Raw genomic sequence first — 24752 nt, forward strand, 5'->3', positions numbered from 1 at the left:
TCTTCCAGATGAGGACAGGTGAAAGGAGAAAGCTTTTATGGAAAAGGAACAAAAGAAAAAAGAAAAAAAAAGGGGGGGGGGGAAGGCAGCAAGCTGTAAGGGACACTGCAATCCTGAATACAGCATACGGCCTGTCAGACCCAAAAAACAGCCAGCCAACCTTCCAGTCAAAACACATTTGATAAAATATACATAGAGAGATAAGGATGTTTTTGCGCTAGCTACAACTGAAGGAATATTAAAGCAACTTGATTTTCAGAAGCATGTACACCGAGTCAATCATCCAAAATACTTTTGGAAGTTTCGGCCAGCCACTTTAAAAGACTTCTCAAAATCCCTTTGGGTTTTAATGCCAAAACTCCAGTATAATTCAGAGGAGTCTTTTTCCCTCAGTCACCAACCCAAACCATTAGAAGAAACACATGGGTTAAGTTCACAGCTCTGAAGAATGTTCAGGTTTAGCTGCTGATGCTAATGTAGAGGAGTATCCCAGCCATTGGGGAAGTCCAGTGAAGAAACAGAAGGAAGGAGGAAGGGAGGCAGTTAAAAGTGATGTTAACAAGACAAAGAAAAAACTGGGGTTTCCCCCTACCATTTCTGTAACTTGAAATATTCAGGGCTTTATTATTATTAATGTATGTTTCTGTCCTTGTTTATTATTTTACTCTGTTTTTAACAGTCTTGCCAAAAAAGCAAAGCCACTGCATTGCTAAAACTTTCATTGCTTTCATAGAGTAGATAATAGTTTTTCAGCGCAGGTGTTTCAGTTCTTCATCACCAAACAGTATTGCAAGCAACAGCTGGCACTCTATAACAAGTATCGACTTTTCAGACTATTTAGTTGACTATTTATCACCTGTTTATCAAAAAAAATAAATCGTACTAATTTGAATGCATATTTATTCCCATAAACTGACAAAATTAATCCTGGAAAAGCCACTAGTACAAGTGCTAACATCCTTGAGCAGTGCAACCCCAGTCCTCCAAAGCACTCTCAGCTTGCCATCTTTTCTGATTGTCAAGGTAAGCCACAACACCAGTGAGAAAAACAGCCTGGCAGCTGGCAGAAACTTCAGTACATGCTGAATAAAAAGATCACACATGGAGTTAGAAAAATGCCAGCTCTTTTTGCATGGAGCCAGCGACACACGTTTTGCAAAACTGTTTGCTGCACAGCAGCAGAACCATAACGGCGCGTGCTTGTAACCCCAAAATCACAAGGGATCACATTAAGTCATGTCACATCAGGTCTCTTTTCCTTCAGACATTTCAGCTTACACAGCAAACCCAAGCTTATTGAAAAGGTTAACTAAATTCCACAGTCAGAAATGCTGGAATAATCAGGACGAGCGAGGATGAGCCAGATGTTTGTGGATCCCGTGGATGTGGAAATCCAGGCTACCACTGGATGCATTTCACTGCTGCATGAGGAGCAATGCTGAAATTCCTGAAAGCAGCCAAAGAAATTGGCTCTTGAGTGCCATAAAATTCCAGGGGCACCGCTTACGACCACAGTCAGTCAGAGGTATTTAGTTTAAGAATGATTAATCACAGTTGAATCAGCCTTTTGTTTCTTTTCTGACATTTCAGAACCCTTTCTAGTATTCCTTCTATCTGAAGTCTGGCCATGCCTTGATACTGAAGGAGACTGTTTGAAATAATTCCATTTACTTTGGCCTGTATACAAGTCTGGATAAAGATTTCAGTCAAAACACCTCTTCACATCATAGAATGGTCTTAAAATGGTACATGGAGATAACACAGCAAAAAGACATTAAATCTCTTACACACTTCAAAGTATGCTGATAGTTATTTAGAGGCTTCGCAGAGCAGCTTCAGGGGAAGCAGATCATTGACCAAAACAAGGAACGACACGTGCTCCAGCTGCAGGCTTTGCATGCAAAGATCGACACTGACAAAAACTCAGAAAACCCAGAACTGAGAAAACTCACGTAGCAAACCCCACCAACAAATCCCTTCCAACACAAGAACTTAGAAGAGAACTTAATTTAAGACCCCAACAGAGGCCTGAATGGCAAACGCACGGCAGCAAGTACACTTACTGTTTACACCAAGCACAAGTCCAAAATCTATTCAGTGTCACCCACCACAAGACTCAAAATCAGTATCAAAGAGCTGTAACAGAAAGAACAGAAAGGATCTCAAAGAGTTCAGCAGTGAGTGGAAAATGTGAATTTAGTAACACAGAGCCATGGAGTAAAATTTTTTACTTGGAAAGATGCAGGAAAAAACAGACAGAGTATCAGTACCGGAAAAAAAATCCAAGATCCCCTCAATCACCTCTCCAATATGGCTGTTGGTTAAAGGTGGTTCTTCTATTTCTGTAACTATACACGTGTTTGTAAACAAACGCCTTTACCTGGAAAGCATTAACACATACAGATACAATACTTAAAATACATGAGAAGCAAGCCCGAGACCAACATCAACCTAAAGTAAAATACTTTCTTATACTTAAAATGTTATCAGACTCCAAAATGCATTAGGAAAAAGACTTTGTATCTTATGAGTCCTGGAAAATTTTCCAGGAGACTGTTTTCCAACATAAGAACTACCACATCTAACAGAGCCTGAAAAGTTTTACCACAAGGTCGTGAATTTCTTCAGAGAACCATTTTAATCTTGTATTACCCTAACCTACCTGGAAAAAAAATGGAACAAAGCCACTGCTTAAGGTTTTTCATAGAATTTTTCCATATTAACATAGTTAATAGGACTACAGGAATCCTTTTGTCTCAATTTAATGTAGATTTTATTTTACCAGTTCATAAATATTAACCCATATATGGGAACAAATCTAAGAGAAGCTGGGAACTACGAAATAGCCTAATGTTGCAATATATTATCCCCTTCCCCCGTCTTAAGTAATTTCACTGGTAGTCCATTGTTTTAAAATCACATTGCAATCAGATGCAAGCTCTTTGGAAACTAAAGGAAAGGGAAGGGAACAGCAATTCAAAAAGCAGCTCTATTTTTAAAAACTGCTGTAATTACATCTGATCTATGGGGTAGATGATACTCTTTAACCATTTATCTTCCTGCCTCATAATCCAGAATTATCCAACTCTGTTACTGATCCACAGAAATCCTGACCTGGGGAACCTCCTTCAGGACACTCAGGCCTCCCCATCTTCCGCTGGATTATACACTATTTATGCCCAAAATTGTACCATTCATGGAAACAGAATCATTCAGATGAAAAGGTCACACGCTGACCCCCCAAAACGCATTCTCTGCCAGTTCATCCCTGTACCTGCTCAGTGGTAGCTAGAAACATTCAGCTTCTGCATGGCACAGTTGCACTGTGGGCAACTGGTGTGACATTCTGGCCGCATCGGAGGTGACTGTTCAAAGACACTTTCTAAGATAAAGATATAGATAGTGTTTGAAGAACTGCATCAAAAGCAGAACAAGTGTATTAGCAGCCTTATTTAAAAATAAATACTTCAACAAAATATTCTATCAATGCCTTGGATCTCCTTAGAGCACACAACAAAACCAAGAAGGGAGAGGCTGTTACTGTATATGGCCCAGTCACTGGTATATATGGTCACCTATTACCAAAGCTTTAAAAAAAAATTTGACTATTAATTTACAACCACAAAAAAAGTCAGAATCCAGAAGAGATGTCTATAATTTGCATCCCAAGAAAGTACCCATGCAGCACAAAGCTTTAATGCTTGCTGTTGGATATCTGTACCTCCAAGTTAGGAGTCAAGAGCATTTAAAGCCAAAGCGTCCAGCTACATCCTCATGTGCGCAACGTTAACCCGTCACTCTTGGATTCTAATACAGCAGTTCATTCACAGATCCCCAATTACTCCAGCCACATCTTGTACAGAAGACTGAGTTTTACTCCATGCAAACTGGAACTCTGTCAAGCTTCTTAAATCAACATCATAAAGTCACTGTTCCTTATACACCCCAGCTCATCAGCTGTCCCCCTTCCGTCAGCAGGAAGAGGGACAGCCGTTTAGCACAAACCAGTAGCCAAGCTCAGGCACCTTTGCTAGAAGTAGTCTAGTACTGTGTTTCCATCAAACACCAAATGCAAACATCTGCTTAGGCATGTCCACTGGTCACAACCTGTGACTAGAAGGGAAATTTTCAAAGATTTCCAAAATCCTGTCACTTCACTGTAAATAGGTACCGCCTGCGTGTGTTCTTCGTAAGATGCTGCTTACATAAAGAAGTGATGTTGTGCATAGCCTCCATTTCTAAACATCTTAGGAGAAATCATTTGCAAAGAAAATTACAAGCAGAGGATAAAAAAAAAAAAAAAACGTTGTTAGCTTGTCAGCTCCTGCCTTTTCTTTCCCTCATTTAATTTGCTTACCTGACATCAGTTTAGCCACGGGTACCTACAGCCCGCCCTTCTTCCACACCATCACCGTTAAGGGAAGGGAGCCTCCAACATCTCTACTAAAGTGTAATAAAGCAAAGTCTTCAGCATGTAATGCCTCTAAGTCAACCAGGCATTACTGAAATTACTTAATCAGCAAAGTCAGTACTTACCCACCCTACCTTACCACTACCAATCACTTCACAAGAATAATAGCATTATCCAGAGGCATTTCAGAAATTAGTTTTCAAATTTGTTTCCGGCGTACTATTTCAGCCGGGACTATTTCAGTGGAACTACAGTATTAACGTCAATCTGATTTTCAATTGCATTACATTTGGCCATTTCTAAAACAAATATACACAGGAAAAGAAATATAAAAAAAAAAAAACCTCCTTGCAATTAATTTATTGAATTATTACCTTCCCAACACAGAGCATTACTTACCTGCTATTGTGTAGGTTCTAGGTTCTAAATATATATGTATAGGCTTTCTTCTTCTCCCCACCCCCTGCTTCAGTAAATCTCATACTGGGCCACAGTTAATTACCTAAACACATTGACATGTATAGGTTTCTGGAAGACTAAAATGTATATTCTACCAAATCACAGTCATATCAGATAGTCATTAAGTCTAAGTAAGGGAAGAAAAGGAGCTTTTGTGGAAAGGGGGAGGGGGGGTGGGAATTATAATACTGCCCATACAATTTCTTCCATTTCCATTATTTGAGAATGAAAACTGGAAGCATCATGAGTCTTACACTCCTGATGCAATCATTTTCAAAGAACAGCACAAGTCCAACAGAAAAGATACCGTATTATAAGAAATAGTACTATGGTATAGTGGCTACTGGGGCTAGTGCCCAGACTTGCAGCGTTTCATCTTCATAATCAAAACAGTTTGCTGGCTACTTTAATACACTGACTCATATACGAGCTTTGTTTAATCCACAGCATACAAAGTTCACACTTTTATTAAAACTTAGTACAAGTGGCTGAGCCCAAAGTTTCTTAGCAATGACATCTTTCAGAACTGGGACGCTTTTGCCATTATAGTCATATTTGTTTCTTAAGTGCCCTAGTAAACTAAATGCATTCTTTTTGCAAGTCTTGAATTATGGAGGTTGCAGAATAGACAAGGGATGTTCAACCGCAGTGTCACTGAACACATGAACAGATCATCCCAAACTTTTAAATATTTCCAAAGAGTAGAGCAAATAATCAGAACCTATGATTCAAGGTGGTCTCGCGATAGCTTTTAAGATTATTTATATGACAGAGGCAGCGTTTTCCAACTCACCAATTTGCTTCCCTCAAACTTAATATTCTCTTTGTTTGGCCAGCAGGTGTAGATGATAAGTTGGCAAAAGGCAGGGGAGGATGGGGAGGACAGACAAACATATTCTAACAAAAGGAGAGGGAGGGATTTGTTGTTATTTTCAGAAGACTGAATCATCATGGTCACCTGTAGTGTGGGCCAGAATAAAGCCAAAATGGTTTTTCCTTCACAGCCATCACTTCAATGAGCCTCACAATTTTTTGGCTATTTGAAAACTAGCTGGAAACATAGCAGATTTTTAGAAAAAAACAAAAAGGAAAGAAAACACTGTACCTCTTACTCTAGATTTCATGAGCTTTTTGTCTTTCCACATTGTTAACAGATATATTTGGTTACATGAACATGGTAAATGTTCACTACTCTGATGGTAGTGAATGGTACACTAATGCACCATAATATTCAAAAAGCAACGACACATTTCCAAAGATACCACATACATGAGATCTAAAAAACACAGAGCAGAGACGCCCTTAGGCACTCAGGTCGAAACAGAATTGAAGCTAACCAGGGTTACAGAGGAGGTTTGGTGACACACTGGTTATTCTAAATGTTCCATGGATTCTCCTGAGGCTCTTTTCAACAATCTGCCACCTGGCTCAGAATTGCTGCTAACCTCACTCCTCGTGGTTTGGTTGGCAGAGCAAGTCCCCCATCTCTAACAAAAAACAAAGAGGAAAAACCCAAGTACAGCCAAGACCATGAAGGCATGTTATCACTGCCCACAGTCACTAAGCAACGGTTTCACAAATATGCAAACCTAAAAAAGGCAGAATTTTAGTCTATTGGAAGATATACTGTAAACATGAGATAACAGTTGGTCATTTGGTTACCTGGCTATCTGACAGCCTTGAAAACCTCTCCACGTGAACTGCTTTTAAGCCAACTTGTAATAAATACCACATGCAGCTAAATTTTAAAAAAAAAAAACAACCCAACACAAAAACCACTCAAGCCAAGTTAAATAGTAACCAATGCTCAAATTTAACTGTATAAAGTCTACATTAAAATCCAAAATAACAATTACAAAATATTATATTACTATGAATACTATCAAATGCTTTCAATAATAGTACACTAAGGAAATATGTAAAAACACACTTTACCTTGTATCTCATTTTGGGGCATGAATGAATGTAGAAACCCATATAATAAAAAGAGAGATCAGGAGCTTTTTCGTGAAGTTCCCTAGTAAAAGCAATTTCTCTGTGAAAGGAAAGAAAAGACTAATTACTTCTGAATACAATTCCTACGTTCATTTTACCTCTTCATATTGAAACTTTTTACCGCTACCTGGCTCTTGACCTATTCAAAGCACTAAATTTCTATCAAGTAAAAAATGAAGATAATAAACTCAAAAGTAATACTTAAAAAACCCAAAGATGACAAACTGAAAATTAATGCTTAACAAACAAACAAACAAAACACCAAAATGAAAAACACCGTGTCAGGCATAAAACTACTTCCATTTTCGTGTTTCATCCTGACCACCGACTGACTTGAAATTCAAATAAAAGTGACTAAGAGCCCCAAATTCACAGCTTTCTTGTTAATATTTATATACACTGAAATTTTATAGAAGTCTGGCTGAGTTGTTGTACACAGACTGGCTAACATGGCTCAGGAAAACATCAGAGTATTTCTAAAAAACAAGCTTCAAGAATAAGCCTCTTGTTTGCTCTATCATCTGACTTCTAGCAATTTACATGTAAAAACATTTGCCTTTATGCAACAAAAGGTATTTTTCACCCGTCCCGTGTTTGATCGTACGGTTTTTCTCATCTATTCTGAAAGAGAAGTGTCAATGTATTCCAAAATTAAGTTTGCATTTTATTTCACTGGCACAAGGACAGCAGTATTATCACAGATGCAGCCAGTGTTTCCACTATAACGTTCATTTTTACAGCATTTGTAACTTTGCAGCTCACTTTTGTAAAAAATTTGATAAAACATGGATGTTGGTTCTTACTTTTAATGTCAAAGGGATAAGAAGGTATGAGCACATGCATATAGGAAGCAGGTACCAATACTTAATAATAAGGGTGTCTAAACGTACTGAAAACCTAACATTTCAGGTGCACGCAGTTTGCTGAAACCAAGTTCATGATAACTCTGTATCTATATATATACACACAAAAAGAGGAGAATGTCTAGAAATAAGTTAGTCAAGATCTGAAAATCCAGGTAAATGCAACATATTCCAGAAGCACGATTATGTTCTCTCAAAAATATACAAACATGCACTTCATATACATAAACTTTAAGACATGGCATGAAGGTAAACGACCTTGATGCACATTTTCCTGGACCTAATTAAACAGCTACCTTTCTGCAATTCAAAAAGTTGGAACATGACAGGGAAAAAAACATTAACTTTGCATTTCAGTATCTCTTAAACACTCTTTCCAATTGGACTATACTATCTGATCTAATAAAGTAAAAGACTCAAAGTGAACAGAAAGTAAAGTAAATACATCGTAACGTAATGAGGTAAAAACTGAGCTGCAGCAGCAAGTCTTACCACGGGCAACAGAGCTTCAGGCAAGCAAATTAGCACACATGATAGCAAAGCCAGCTTGCTTAGAACTGCTGCCAGGGTCATCGCTGATACTACAATCTCTGGTGACGTGCCCTAGGTAAAGACCCTGAACTCAAGTTCTTGCTCTACCTTGCATTTCTCTTTTAGGCCAACCCCACCCCAGGCAAAGTTTTACCGGGGGTATGCCAAACCATCCTTCTCGTTCCGCTTTTCAGGAGCATGTGCTGTAATCCAACACAAGAGAATCCTCCAACGCCATCATTTTACACCAGGAGCAGCAATGAGGTGTCACTGTACGGCATAACAAGCATCCACCTGCATTCTTTCTGCCTAAATCTTTCCTACAGAAAAGGGACTACAGACTTGTGATTTCCTTTTTGTTAAATTTTCGGTTATGGTACGTATCTGAAGAGGTATAATGGCTGCTGGCAAAAGTAATTAAGTCAGCTAGTGAGGAAGACATATATCCATTTCATCAATCCACAATTCAGACCGAGTATTTCAGTGCCACATAACCCAATTCCAAAAGAAGTTCAAGTATTTGTCCTACTACTACATAGAGATTATGAATACTACACTTGTCTACTATTCATCATTTCAGATAGTAGGGGGTAGGTTTAACTTTTTCCTGCAAATAAGATTCTCTCAGTATTTCCTGATGATTTTTTGGGGGAGTATTACACAAGTAGCTTCTCCTCCCCTCATTCTTCACTTACAAGCCTATATATTTCAAATGATCTTCAAATCCTACCCTTTCTACAACTCCTCAGCAAAAAAATCTCAAAGTAGCATGAAGTGGAAGTGACAGCACTGCAGTGCAGTTTAACCTCCTCAGAGTAAAATTGGCAACAGCTTTGAAGGTATCAGATTCCTTTGCAACTTCCTAAATCCTCCCTAACTCTCAATTTTTTTCCCCCTTTTTTAAAGAACAAGAAGGTTGGCTCCCTCTAAGACTGTTGGGAACTCATTTTTATTGCCTTAAATGCTGCAGAATTTATAAGCTGCCTTTTCACTAGTTGAGCCACGCACGCATGTTGCGCCGACAAAGTTTTTAATTTATTATGTAGAAAATGTAAAATCATTTCAAGAATTCATAAGCATGGATTAGGTCAGTCTACTCTTACATAAAGTAATGTGATACATACAAATACTAAAACACAACTTTTAGCAGGACAGTATTTTATGTTATATGCTCACCTTGTTCGAGGAAAAAAAAAAAATCAGTTTAAAGTACCTAGCACGTGTAACAAAACAACTTTTAAAAATCCAGACCATAACAGACAAAAAGATTAAATCTAAATCATAGGAGTTCCAACATTTTTTTCTACATTTGTTAATTCTGATTACTTTCATAAAATCACCAGTGCTACAGACTGCCTCAGAAAAATGACAATTCAGACTCTTTTAGACATCAGCCACTGGAAATGCTACAGCAACATCTACATTAATGCTCAGGACAGCTTTGAAGTTAGCCCAATTTGCACTGGAACTGGACCAGACAACATTCAGAAGTCCCTTCTGACCTCAACCTCTTCTCTGATTTTACAGTTTGTCCTTCATAAAGAACCGTTCTAGAACAAGGTGGGGAGAGCCAACAGGAAAACAATGTTATCAGCTCTTACTGAAGGTGACATACTTGAGGAAATTGCACTTCAGGACTTAACCGACCTACAAGCGTACCGGAGTGGGAGGAGGTGCTGGTCTCCACTCCCTGCCCATTCTCAGCTGCACATTGTGGCTCCGTCACAACTCTTGAACCAGCTCTGGTATTAACAGGCTCTTCACTGAGCCAACTCAGCTCACTAACCAGGTTGCTAAAGCAAACAGTCTTCTGCTCAGTCAATTAAACTGGCTAAATCTGGGGTTGCTAGAAACCCAGCATGTAGCAGAGACGGAAAGGATGATTGCAGCACCTTGTTACAGCAGCAATAAACCATTAGACTGATGTCAGAAACCTAACAATGAGCTTTGTGGGAAAACAATCTTGACATACGCATTTGAACAACTTACGTAAAGATAATTCAGGAATCACAAAATTCACCACTACAAAGAGAAGAATACACCCAAACGGAAAATAAAAATAAAAAAAAAAGATTCTTAGGAAATCGAAAGACCCTAATCAAAATCTAAACAAACTATGAGTGATTAGACTTCTGAGATTAAACTGCATACTGCTTATTACTTATCATAAAAGTATATAAAGTAACTGTGATAGGGAGAGGTTGCCTAAAAATAAGGTTTAAGCTTCACCTAAATATTTCAGAAGTCATATCATATGTTCCCATCCTGGTGGGTAACACTAAACAGCTAAGAAGCTCCACCCATAGAACAGGTGATGCCTTGGAGAAAGAAGAAAGCTGGATCTCACCACCGCAGCGCTTCTTTCACACCTGAAAGTGTAGTGCAAACCTCGATAGGTAAAGCCTTTTGCTAGAACTTCTCAGACCCAGGGAAACCTGAAAACAGACATGTCTGGCACGCAGTTCAAAGCTAGTTGCTTCATGAGAACCTCCCCTGGAAAACCACATGTCTGTGACCAGCTTACTTCATGTAAACAGAGAAGCAAAAAAGGGAAGAAAGAAACCCTGATGTGCACAAATATTTCCACTCGTTTAGGTTTTTTCCTTATAATAATAATGGAATCATAAGATTGCTTATAAGAAAAACAGTAACTCACAATTTAGCATACAAGTCTTACTCACCGTAAAAATCTTTACCCACTATTCCTACTCTTTTGCAAGACTAGGCTGATAGTTAATTTAAGGCTTTAAAATTCATAGGATCACTCTCTCCATCAGGCTCTCTAAAGACAAAGATAATGAGATTAACATACCTGAAAAATATACTTGGTGCTGGTACAGCAGGAGACTACTAATTCAGAGGACAACAGGTTTTAGGCACTCTACTATTTACGATTTCAGTGTGCATAAAACTATAAAAGTGATTAATTTCTTTTGGTGACTGGGCTAAGAAAAAGGTCAAAGGAAAAATTATTTCTATTCAAACAAAAAAGGGGCTTTTCCTGCTGAAACCAAGCTATACTAAATTATTTTCAGGGGCAATAAAATATAGGTATTTCATTCCTGAGTGTTTTTTTAATCTCTAAAAGTATTTAGCTAACTAGAAAGATATAGCCCTATTCAACGATGACAGTTAAAAATGTATGTGAATGCAACCAACTGTAGAGAAAGAAAGAAAAAAAACCCCACCACAAATACTTTGCTAGAGAGATAGTGTTACCAGTATATGTTCAGACTGGAACTAAAAGCCCAAGTTTAGGAACAAGTATCAATTCTTATTATTATGTCTAACCAGATAACAAAAATGTCATCTTACCGTAATGCAGAGTAGACTCCCAAAGATAAGAAAGAATAGTCTGGATCATAGTACAGATAGACGGATGACACGCAGTAGGGCAGTATATCAATTACACCGACAGCAATTATCTTCCCATCCAGCCAGTACTGCTGGTGGAAGGAACCATAGCCACAGTCTGGTCCGTTGGGTGCATCCTCTGCCTAAGCAAAAACAAGAGGGATGTAATTGTCTGACGGGTAGACTTTCAGTACAAAAACAATGTTAGAAAGAATTTTAACACTAAAGTAAATACTGTGAAAAATCACTTCTACCCATGTTTAGAAAAAGGAATTTGAGAAGCAGGGAAAACAATGTTAGTTCACTGTAACATTTGTGGCCTTTGCTGTGCTTGTGATTGGTAAACTATACGTATCATGCATCCCAAACACGAATCTGCAAATAGCCTCTGACACCAGCATTTATAGTACTGCCATGATAAAACAATGTGATCCAGCAAGTTATTAATGCATTATTAGACACAAATTCTGCAGGTACTCTTGAATTTGACTTATTACTCTTCAACAGGAGACAAAGCCCAAAGGCAGAAAGGTGAAACGCAGACGTTTCCCTGTGCTGGTGCTTCCCAAAGCTGGCTGATTGCTGAGCGCCCCCAGCACCTGCAGTCACAGCAAGGACCCAACTGTTTCTACCCCCCCATGCCCCCAAGTACTGGAAGCACTTTGGCCACAGAAATCCAGCTTCTCAGAGGGGCCGTCAAAGCTGCTTGAGAAAGGCATTTACAAAAAGAACAGAACAGCTTATTCTTTATGTGAGGTTTACTCTTTATAAAAGTACATTTTATCTAAGAATCTGAAACTCCTGTGTTGCAACAAAACCTGTGGAGCTTCTTTGTCAGCCCACATCAGAGTATCTCCTGCGCAAACACTGAGGAACTCGCTCTTGCTGCGCGCTGTGGTTTTGGATCTGCAGCGAAGAATGTCTCTGGACAGGGTAAAGCACCTAGAGCCAGAAACTGATGCTTCATATTAAGAAGAAAATGATCTCCTAATTTAAACTGTATTACGCAACCAACTTTGGCATGCCATTTTCTCCCACGTCAAGTTTACTTTAATCCCGAATTCCACTGTGCTCAACTTAATTATCCATCTAGTCATGTTTTTCACTGCACTGGCAGATCTTCAGAAAGCTGCTTCTCACTCAATAAATCTGACAATATTGCCTACTATTACCAACTGTTTTGCATTACAACAACAGAAGGTGGGTTTAATCACGTATTTTGATACAGTAGCGCAGACTGAAGAGATGATGGGCAGTAGAAGTTATTCTAATTGGTACCACATGTGTCAAAAGAAATCAATCACGTGAACAAAAAAATCATTTCAAGTGACTTACCCAACCAATAAGTCCCAAAATAAAGGCCAATATAATAAAATGCCTGCATTTTTATATAGCTATATAGCATAAAACTGGATATGGAGCTACAGATACTGTAAAACTGAAATGATCAAACATTTGAGAGCTCAGTCTGCAGCATACGAGGATATTACACTCGAATACCAGCACATTAAACTGGGTTTCTTCTCATTCAGATAAAGCCTACTTATTCAGCAGTCATGGTTTCATACAATATCCTCAACTTTTCGGTAGAGCCAAATGAAATCACATGGTCAGCAGTAAAACTTTTAAGCTGGGTCACAGTCAAGTACGAGATTTTCTCTAAGGATTTCTCAGCCCAGGTTAAGTTCTCTTCTCAGCCATCAGGGTGCAGGCAGTGACAGAAAAAAAAGAAACATCTCCTCCAAGCCAAGGGGAAATGTGGTTGGTAATACAACACAGACTTGCCTAAATAAGTTTCGGTTAAAACAGACTTTTTTTCCTTGTCAAAAACTCATCATACAGAATTTAATGAATGCTAAAAAAAGATAGTCTAAGCCAACATGGAAAAGATTTTCACTCAAAGGAAAGTATTCTGAATTTAAATGAATGCCACGTCTCTGTGTGACCCCAACCCTCCAAACCACAAAGCATGGCTTCGGTCACCAGACCACTGCAACCTGAAGTATTAGCATCAGTTAAGAACTGCTAGTAAAGTATAAACTACAGTTATTTCACTAATGCAATTACAACGAAATGTCACGAACATAAAAGAGGCTATGTTCTGTAACAAACGTAATAAGCACAGCACTGATTTCAGACAAAATGTTCAGGGATCTCCATTACATTAAGCAAATAACATTTTTTAAAAAGAGTAACATTTTTCTCCTTCAGAAGTTTTCATACAATGTAATCCTTTGTAATGCTTTAAGTATTATGTTTTCTCCAATTTCTCAATGAATACTTGGCGGCTTTAACTTGATTTCTCATTCAGCATCCAGGCAATTTGACATGAAACAGGTCTAGAGTATGAAACCTTTTCCCGAAGCAGGTTATACATTTCACACTCCTGACATATCCACCTGGGACCATGTCTGTCAAAGGTGATGTCAAATACACCAGTGACATCAGGTGGGCAAGCCCCACCAGAAAGGGCTTACCTTATCTACCCAAAATTGTACTTTAGCCCTGGAAACAACCCAATTTATTTAAAATTAACAACTTATACTCAAACTTCAATATAATGAGTTATTGTAATCTGATATTGAAACACTCAAAAAAATAAGAACTAAACCCAGGACAAAAATTAAAACAAATATTCTCTCCAATGTTTAACTACAGTGCAGAGAAAAATACAATAGATTCCATCACATGTTAATTCTACCTCTCTTCATATTCTGCTAATTAATGATTCAATTAACACATCTGATTGCTCGTATTTTATAATGCATTATTAAAATCTAAATATTTAATAGCAACTGGTATTACATATTGCCCCAATTAGTACACCTCAACGTAATAGCTCTTATAATTGAACTTCAGTGATGATGAAAGTGCTCAATTTTCTTCCAAGCACATTGGTCTTTCTCTTGACTTTTAAGAGATGTTTTACTACTTTAGTAGTAGTAGTAGTATTGTGGAAATTGCACTTGTTAACCCACATGCCAGACCAGTGTGCAACTGCAGAAGGCACTGCATACTCATCAAACACGGATCCTGACCATACTAACTGCATGATTATTTTTCTCTGGAATTTCCTATTTTGAATTTTTCCATGTGCTGTGGATGGAGGGAGGAGAAAGATGTGAAATCCATGCTACCCCTTACACAAAGAAAAAAAAAAACAAAACGGGGGGGGGGGGGGGGGGGGGGGGAAGCCAGGAAATCCTTGACTCCCTTGACTTCTACACTCCAGTGGAAATTATTTGCCGAATAAGTGAAGTGATTAATTCCAGCAGTTCCTTTCCCAAAGGTGCGCACACACACACTCCCCCGACCATATGGTAGATTTCTATCTCTTGGTTAGCAACATATTTCCTTTTCAGTACTACGTCCTCCTTTCATTAGAGATTAGAGAAGATGCTGTGAAAGCAGCCTGCAAATAGAGGCTCTGTCAGCAGCGAGGTAGCACCGCATGTTTTCAGTCAAAAAGCCAGCAATGCACCCTCGCCCTGCAAAAGGCCGACAGCAGGTGGGCTGCGAGGCAGAGCACTGCCAGGGGACGGGACGGGGACGGCCAGCGACTCTCCTTGCTGCTCAGCACCGGTGAGGCTGCAGCAGCAGCACTGGGACCAGTGCTGGGCTCCCCAGTACAAGAAGAATACCAACTTACTGGGGCAAAGCCATAAGGGCCAGAAAGATGATTAAGAGGCTCGAGCATCTGCTGTATAACATGAGCCTGAGAAAGCTGGGACTCTTCAGCCTCAAGAACAGATGACATAGGGAGCTTTTATCAACATGTAGGAATACCCGATGGGAGGGAATGAAGATAAGGGAGCCATATTCTTCTCAGTAGTTACCACTGACATGACAAGAGGCAACGTGTACAAATTAAAACACACGAAATTCAATCTGAACAGAAGGAAACTGATTTTAACTGAGAAGGTGGTCAAACAACGGCACAGGCTGGCCAGAGAGCCTGTGGAGTCTCCATCCTTGGAGGTATTCAAAACCCATCAGCCTGGACAACCTGCTCAAGCCGGGGGGTTAGACCAGGTGATCTCAGGAGGTCCTTTACAAACTGCACAATTCTGTGATTCCGTATCAAAATAGAACAAACCAACTCGCTGCATCAAAGTGTAAAGACAGAATCTACAGAGATAACTTTGGTACCTTATTAGAAAAGTAGAGTATTCGAGCTATACTGTCAACTATTTAATCAGGACAGTGATAGCAAGCTTAAAATGCTAAAAAGATTAGTGAAGCTTGAAGGTACAAGGGACTTCAGTAGCGAGAGGCTCTGACTATCCCCATGTAAACACCATGGTGATGTCAACACCACTATAAGAAAAAAACAAGCAACGTCCCAAGTTCTCTAAATCAAATGAGTTTTGATTTAGTCCTTAGCAGCTCATCGAATGTGACTAAAATACAACATTCTACAGGAGGTGATCCTGGGAATTACAGACCTGTAATGGTAACATTTGTCTCCTAATGTCTGTAATGGTAACATTAGATCTCCTAAAAATTAACATGTAACAAATAATGCAGAGCAGAAGATGATGTGCTTTTCAAAGAGCAGAGAGCTAGATTCGCAAACGTCTCTCAATTCTTTAGAATTCAAAAGCATCTCGATATGGATAATAGGAAACAAATGGCAAGCAGCATATTTTCAGTTGTGCTGGGTCTATTATGTCTATACCAGCAGGTGAATCACTGAAAAACAAACAATGTTGCAGCAAACTAAGCTGATGATTTGAGAGTATTCAGGGTGATTAACCAAGAGCTGAGTGCAAACAACTCCAGAAAGATCCCGTAATACTAAGTGATTAAAAAGGCAGAGGAAATATCAAATGTTCGTAAATCCATGGGACATAAATGCATGGAGGAGAAAATTAATATATACAGATCCAAAACTATAGGTATAAATTAACAATTCTCTCAAAAACATGCTTTTGAGAGCAGTTTTATAAAATCATCAAATTAATGCTTAGCATCAGTCAAGATGGAAACAGACTAAAGAGCAATTAGAGAAAGATTTGAAAACAAACAAAACAAAATCATCATCTGACTGCAAAATGCCGTGGGTTTTTGCATCTCATCTGGGTGCTGAGGCTTGTTCCAACTGTACAACGTGGAACAACCTGGGAAGTACAAACGTAGAGGTGACTTTCAGGGATAGCGATAGAATCACAGGCACAGAACACCGCCCTAACTCATTGAGCACCAAAAACTAGGAGCCCCCCTGAGCAGTCCGGGTATCCCCTGTGCCCTCCTTCCATAAACACTCTCCCCTTGGCAACAACAGGGTACCAGGCTACGCTGGGGTTTGGGTATGTGGCTGTATCTTGCGTGCCCTTCTCCTCTACTGAACCCTTCTAACCATACCTCTCCAAACACGGCGGGATTTCCATATGTGAAGTGGTAAAATGGCAAAGGTTTAAATGTAGCTTCTAAGATGAAAGGATGAATAAAAAAACAAAACAACCCAAGTGGTTCTTTCTACATTATCCTGTTTACTGCTAGAAAATTGCCTAGTTTTCTGCTACTATACACTGTATCTCTTTTTTTTAAAAACTATTCATTTTTTGTGCCAGAGCCCATAGCCAAAACAGAAACCAAACAAACCAAAACAAAATGAGGAAATAAAGACAGGAAGAGTTCGGGTGTTCACACTATTTGCAGCTAATAAAAACATTAAAAATTCAAAAAATTACAAACTGAAATCATGTAAATTTTAAATTTTATTTTAGATTATTTTTATTCAAAGGAGTAAACAGACTACACACTACTAGATTTGCTTGTGGCAACTGTTTTGGAATAAAGAATTTCAAGAATCCCTTGGCCTCTGATATACAACCCCTTTTATTTAACTTCATCTAATTGAAGACATCTGTAGTGGTGCCACACAAAATTCAATTCAAGTTTCGAAATGTCAATAAAAAGTGTCTGTAAGAAACAATACTGGTATAAACCTGGCAGGGAAGTGTGCATCAACATCTACATAGCCATACAAAATTAAGAATATAATGGCAGTCTGCTGCCTGAGTTGACGAGGTGATAAAAGCCCTTTTCCTATAAAGTCTAATGAGCTCTATTACTCTTCAGCTTTCAGGAATGTAAAGGCCAGTGGACTCAACAGAGAAAAGCAACAAACTCCCCACACATGGATTCATTCAAACTGCGACATATCAAATTACCAGCGTAATTACTATAACCTGACAATTTCATTACAGTCACGCAGTGCTTAACTCTTTAAGAGTAACAAGAAAGATGGTGCAAAAATCCACAGCATTTTGCTTACTTGAAATGAAGCAACCGCATCGCTCCAAAATAACTCAGGTTGTAGTCAAGTACAAGCTTAGCAAGGTGTCTAGTAATGCATTATTTTATTTCATAGAAACAAATCAAGAACAGAAGAGAGACAGCACTTTCTGCTACTGTCTCTTAATGCAGTGATATAAAATTCAGTGGTAGCACGTTATCCAGCAAAAGGAATCCGCAGACTCCTTTGCAAACACAGTGCCATACGCCTTACCAGTCAGTGTTGATACCAATACTGCGACACCCACCTATACCATAAAGGTTTGCTGTCTGTACAGGCAGTGGAAAGGAAAGAATACATTCATTTCAAAACTTGCACCTAGAACGAATACATACCTCCAGAGGTGAATCACAGAGGAATCGTGTGAACTGCACCGAGGCAGATTAATCAGAAACACGTGCCCAAGACGACAGTTCAAATATGCAAAGCAGAAAAAGAAAAATATTAGCAGTATATCAGGATACATTCACAGTCAAATACACTCTTTCAAAACCATCTATCTGAAAAACACCATCAGATTTAAGAGTTAAAATAAAATATCCATAAACAAACTCCCATGTTCTATTTCATTTAGAAGAACAAATAGGTATAATAATAAACTATCCAAAGTACTTCCTTTCTCTAAAATAGAAGAAGGTTTTTTAAAACGTGATGTGAGAGAATTACCACCTTGTAATACAGGTTTGTTTCTGGTGTCCTTGATTCTTAATTACACATTACCCTTCCCCATGACTGCCTGCGACAGGGAGTCTTTTCCCACCGTTCCACTGGGACCCACCCCACCACCAAAGCAAGGAGGGGTTAGGGCCCCCAGATCTCTTAATATAAATTGGTTAAGTTATATAGTTTCAAAACTATAAGCAAGCCCATTTTAAGTCTAAAGAGGAGGAAGAAAGAAAAAATAAAAAAATCAGCTTCCTGAAAGTGCAAGTAATTTCAAACCTAGATTCTTTACCCGATACAAAATGATGTGCTGCAGGTAATCAACCAAAAAGGAAAGGTTTTAATGATCTGGAGCTTGTTCAAGATTCTAAGACTAATAATATATAATAGTTATTTATTTGCCATCATTTACTTATTTAATAAAAATACTTCCTTACTGGTGGATCCCACATTAAACATGTTACAAAGTTCTGGTATGTATTTAACCCCAAAACATCCCTTTGTTAAAAACCTAGTATGTGTTACACCATTTAATTCCCCCTCTTGTAATAATTGGATGATGTATTAAGTCAGCAGCTTGCAAACTGCCAAGCAATAGTAAATAGGAACTTTTAGTTAAAAGTTTGATAAAAAGAATATATATACCTACAAAAACCTGATTGTTGTAAAGGCTTCATCGTCAAGAATTATATGAATTTCTGAGATTAATTAAAGAAGATTATTCTATATACAAAAAATGGGGTGATCACTTGTCAGTCATCCCAGGAAAGGGCAGGAAAGGAAGTAAGGTAACAGTAAAAAGTGCCAATATTGTAAGTTGTTGACTTAGGAGGGAGTTCCATATACAGCCTAAGTAATTAAAGCTTTCTCCTTTCTTCAGAAGGTGCTATAAAGCAGATTTTAGAAATAAAACCACAGCCTCTGGTAGATGTATATATTGACCTGTGAAGATCAACCGCACCATTCTTAATGGAGCTCAAAGTGAACCTACTCTAACACCGTGTCTCTAAAAGTGCATCTGCTGATGCTAAAAGAATCAAGGCTTGGCAGGAGTCCCATTTCAGGCTGTTCCCCCCCCAGACACAGAGCAGTGGCTGATCGAGGGAGCAATGATAAACCTCTGTGCACAGGCTTTAGGGAAGAAACTGAATTTCTTTTCTACGAGATGCTGGTGAAGGCAGGAGATTGTGCATTCCCTACAATTAACCACTTCAAATCTAGTCACTAACACTCTAAATTACTCAGAATTTGGAAAAACAAATGACTGCAATATCTTAATTAAATCCTAGGATATTTTTTTTTATATGGAGGATAGGGAGAGAGAACAAGATTTTTTAAAGAAACAGAAAACCAAAACAGATACTATCTAAAGAGGGGAAAAAAAAAAAAAAGTAATACAAAATTTGAATTATTGAGTTATATCTCCATAAAAGAAGAACAGTTACAAATTCCTACACTGCGAGTGCATCAGTCCTCACAGCCAGTGATTTTAGAACGTGCAGGTTTCAGAAAAAAAAAAAAAAACAACCATGTGTTATTAATTTTCTTGTCAGAAGACCCCCAATAGTTCTTAATCTGTAACTTTAGCTTTATAGCGCAAGTTAAACCCTATGGGTGAGAAAACTGAGCCAACACCACTTTTCAAATAATTTTACCAATTCTCCAGGCCCTGCTGTACAATCCCTTGGCTTTGAGGGCAAGGGGGAAATTTTTCAGTGTACCTCCGCATAACTTCTGCCTGCTAGGGAGGATATACTGTTACAACTACCTATCCAGCTGGCTAGAAAATAATTCTTACGTGCACTTGAACTTGTATCACAATGTTACAGGGAAAACAACATTGCAAGTCTGGTTACATACTGTTTCACCTGTTGATACTTGCTAAATTTCTTAGCTTAGACTTCTTAATCAGCTCCTAGAAAAATTCAGAAGACTGTGAATCTTCTCTAGAGGTCACTTAAGAAACAATTACCCCAAAGTCCAAACATTTTCTGTTGCGGGTCTCTTGTTTCGGGTTTCTTTTTGGGGGTTTTTTGTTTGTGTTTTTTTTAAGAAAGAATTTAGTTGACACAGACAGCTGGAGAATTTTATAAATATTTCAGATCCACTGACCCCTGCTGTTATTTTCTCAATCCTTATTCTCCCCTCCCACTCCCAAAATCCACACCACTTTCATCATAACCCAGGAATACACCTAGACTATACATTTATTTAAACTGTAGGAAAAAGCAAGATTCAATTTCTAAATTAATGAACTCATTATTACTGCAATATTACTATGAACACAATTCAAAAATTATTCAATAAACCATGATAGAAATACAGTCAAAAGCTGGTGCTGCATGTAAAATAACTCAATCTGTCACACAAGCACAATTAAAATTCCTTTCACAAAGTCATGCTTTTCTAATTTTAATTTCAGACTGAATTACATAAACTTTAGTCTTTTAAAAATTATGTAATATATATGAAATACAGAACATTCTTTCTTTGGTGCAAACTAATTACAACTGCCAGAAAGAGCCAACAGAACCACAGGAAATAAGTTTAAACGTAATTAACAAAACTGAGAGAGGAAGACATTACTGAGATTTAAATCAAAGGGGGGCAGGGGAAAGGCAGAAAAATAAAGGGAAGGTTTGGTTCAACCCAAAGCTACGTGCTTGAGTTTACAAGTGGGGGAAGACACTCACATGCTCTGGATGCTAAACCAGAATGGGTTTCACCCAGTGACTCAGAAAGCAAGGGCTACTGACATCACGCAGGGATGTCACACAACGACGTCATAGCCTTCTCCGGAAAAAAAACAGCTCTGAGCTGTCACCATTGGTGATCGTAAAATCCAAGATGTTCAGTGCAAAGACATCACGGAAAGGCATTCATTTGTAACTTTCCCTTTGACAGTGTTAGAGTTTGCTCATATTTGCCATTCCCCATCAAAGAAAACTGAACATTTGCCCTTTTCATTTAAGAAAGGACAGGGTAGGGAACGGATATGGGATTGGGGTTTGGTTTGGTTTTTAAATCAAATCTGTGAATGGGATTAAAATAAACCTGTGGTGTTGGTTGTTTTGGTTTTGGAGCTAGACTGATAATAAAATAAAAAATAGTGTTACGAGTTTCCATACAGCCACACAACCTACAGTTCCAGTGTATCACCTTCATGCGTACCAAGCAAGTTCATCCTCCCTTCCCTCCCGTTTCCAAGGCCAACACAATGAATAATTTGTGGCCAAACAAACCTTAGTGCACTCACTAAAGAAACGAGCCACAAAAAGACCACAATCTTTCTGGAGGGTTCCTGGCATCTTCCCTATATATTCACTTCATAAAGAGTTATTCCTCCTCAAGCAGTGCAATCTTTTAGGTTATTAAGTACGCAGGGAAACAAAGAGCTAGAATCAGGTTTTTCTTCTCTAGAAGCTCCTTTCCAGGTCAAACTTTTCCTTTTTTATCCAGCTCCTCTTGGCTTCATGTAAACCCTGCACAGGTGTGTAGGACACCCTGCCACCACCAAAGGAAGGAGCGATGTCCCCCTTTCACACTCTGTTATTTTCAAGATGTTGGCACTTCTTACAGGTTCTGAATAAATAGGATTTTGCTCTCAAACATTAACTTACTCATCAACAATAACTGTTTCTAAGGCAGTTTATTGTTGGAACTTGGTCTGTAGTCATCAGCACACTTTGTTTTGGCTAGAGAAGATTATTTCAATTAAAATATGGGAGCCCAATGCACAAAAATCCTAACGCAGTTCCTGGGACAGACTGGAATCAATATTAGCCATAAAACTGTGGAGTGAAAAAAAGTAAAAAATAAACAATAAAAAAAATTTCTAACTTTCAGTAAGTCTAGAAGAAGCTTTTAAATGACACACACACACACACTCCAAAAAAACAAAAAAAAACCCCACACACAATAAAAAAAAATATCTAGGAAAACAGAAAGCAGGAAAATGAACAAAATTCTGTTCCTTGCTGTATAAATCAGTAAAATGGGAAAAAATGTATCATGTTGACAAGGAAAGACTGTGCCAAGCTATCCTGCTGCCCTTGAAGTGGACAATATACTGGAGCTAAGTTAGCAGAGGGATCAAAGACTTATTCCAGGGCTCTATTTGGCATTTTCAAAGCGACTTACAAAAATATCAGAATGCTAACAAAACAGCTTCAGAGATATCCACAGACCTAAAGGTGAAGAGCAAGAGCCTCCAAAACGTAGTACATAAGGAGAGAGGGGATTTAGAATTCAAATGCATGTTTGATGTAGTTTTCAGTACAAAAATCAGACTGATGAAATAGAAATAATCACTGATGGGACAACACGTACATTTCTGAATTACAGTTTCAATTCTTTTATGGAGTGACAAGCGTCACTGTGGCTTTGCTTGCCCAGAAGAAACTTACTGTCAAAATAATGGAGATTTGCCAGTCTCACAGTGAAGATTTTTTGATATTATATGGATTTACATAGAGAAATCAGTCAAAAATCAGGAAGGACAATGTAAACAGCGATGCAACAATCAGAACTGAAACAATATGGCTGCGGACAACTTAATTATCTGGACGCCTAAACTCTTTTGCTCTTCTAGGCATTCCAAGAAAACAAATGCATGAATCCACAGCGCTACAGTCACGAGGGCCGCACAGGTAAGTGGAGGGAATCAGGCTGACACAGATACTCACTCTGAGTCTTTAAACCAATGTTATCATGGACCTGACACACCAGCTCGAGAGCCTATCACCAGATCAGCGCTGCCATCCACTGACATGATAAAAGGCCTAATTCAAGATGATTATAAAAATGTATGTCTGCCAAGGTAACCTACAGAAAGTTAAAAATAACCACAAAGGCTATTGATTTTTCAAGTGTTCTCTCACTAGAAAAATTAAAAAAAAAAAAAAAAATCCAGAGGAAACTAGGTTAGTGAGACCTAAAAGTTTGCAAATGCCTGCTGTTAACCAGCTTTTGAATTGATTGGAACGTGCTCCTTGGCATTCCCCAGGCTACTCACACAGTTTTCTGTATTAGTTCAAGTAGATTTCTGGAAGGCAATTAAAAAAAAAATGGGAAAAAAAACACCAAAACACTGTAAATATTTCAGTAATTTTTTGCACCTTTTCAAACAGTTTATCTTTTGTGTGTTGTGAAATTCTTTTCTTCCAAGACAAATATTTAGTTAAGCACAAAGCAAAGAGAGTGTCCAGCTAGCTTTGCAGAGGGAACAGAGACACACATTATTTTTCTACAAGTTTGTAATTATAAAACACTCAGGAGAAGTTAAATAGAACGTTTGCTTCACAAGCTCTAAACAGCAATAAACTGTTCACTCTTGCTCTTTCTGAAAACTACTGTACAATTTTTATGATCTTTTATGGAAATGGTTTCTAACCTGCGTAGCTGCCACATAGTTTGTTTCAGTTATATTCAGCCATGTTTCCTAAAGACAAAAACTACTGTAAAAAGACTTTAAGCCTAAAAATCACATTAATGGACTGGGTGTATTGTATCAGTGTTTGAAACCACCCAGATCAACCTTTAAGTTCACTAGAGAAGAGGCAGGAAGAAAAAAAATGCTTAACTTCAATTTTTCTCATGACAATATGTTATATGGAAAACTCAGTTTGGAATGATAAGTACCAAGATTTTTTTTTAGCACAAGAACCGAATACAGCTAAAGAACTAAACTAGCTGCAAGCTTTTATACAGATATATATGCGTGTGCCTATAAAATTTGCTGACAGCTTCCACAATTGACTTTAGGAAGCATTTTAAAAAAGACAACATTAGGTCCGAAATGAAATGCCTCTGATGAGATGATACTTCATTAAGAAGAACTGCTAGAGGTCTCACCTACTTCATCCAAATTAGCTATTGAGTACATCACTGTGATCAAAAAATTTCCATCTTGGGATGAAAGGGCCAAGAAGAAATGTCTTCACTGTATTAATTTCATTTAAAAACTTTGCCTTCAGAGCTACACAGTTCTACATCTGTATCTACCATTTAAAAAACAAGAAACACATTCTGACACTTCATCTAAAACACAAAAGACATGCAGGTGGCAAAGCTTTCCAAAACATTTACATACACAATTCCACATACTTTGTTAATCATCCTGAAGGCTGGGGTAGAGCTGGATCACAGCATCTTCCAGGCCATTTGTACTCTGCAC

General features: G+C 38.3%; 1 protein-coding gene across 7 annotated transcripts in view; it reads right to left on the bottom strand.

The window, feature by feature from the left end:
• The window catches only part of ATE1 (arginyltransferase 1), an 86974-nt gene that overhangs the window by 44007 nt on the left and 18215 nt on the right, over window positions 1-24752 (bottom strand). For all 7 annotated transcript variants that reach the window (XM_055719937.1, XM_055719939.1, XM_055719935.1 and 4 more), the window contains 3 exons: window positions 18250-18282; window positions 11575-11756; window positions 6806-6905 (listed from right to left, as the gene is read on the bottom strand). In XM_055719937.1, the coding sequence (XP_055575912.1) occupies window positions 6806-6905; window positions 11575-11756; window positions 18250-18282 (315 nt within the window). The remainder of the gene's footprint in view (window positions 1-6805; window positions 6906-11574; window positions 11757-18249; window positions 18283-24752) is intronic.

Source organism: Falco cherrug, chromosome 9 (genome assembly GCF_023634085.1).
Source record: "Falco cherrug isolate bFalChe1 chromosome 9, bFalChe1.pri, whole genome shotgun sequence".
In the NCBI taxonomy this organism is placed as follows: domain Eukaryota; kingdom Metazoa; phylum Chordata; class Aves; order Falconiformes; family Falconidae; genus Falco; species Falco cherrug.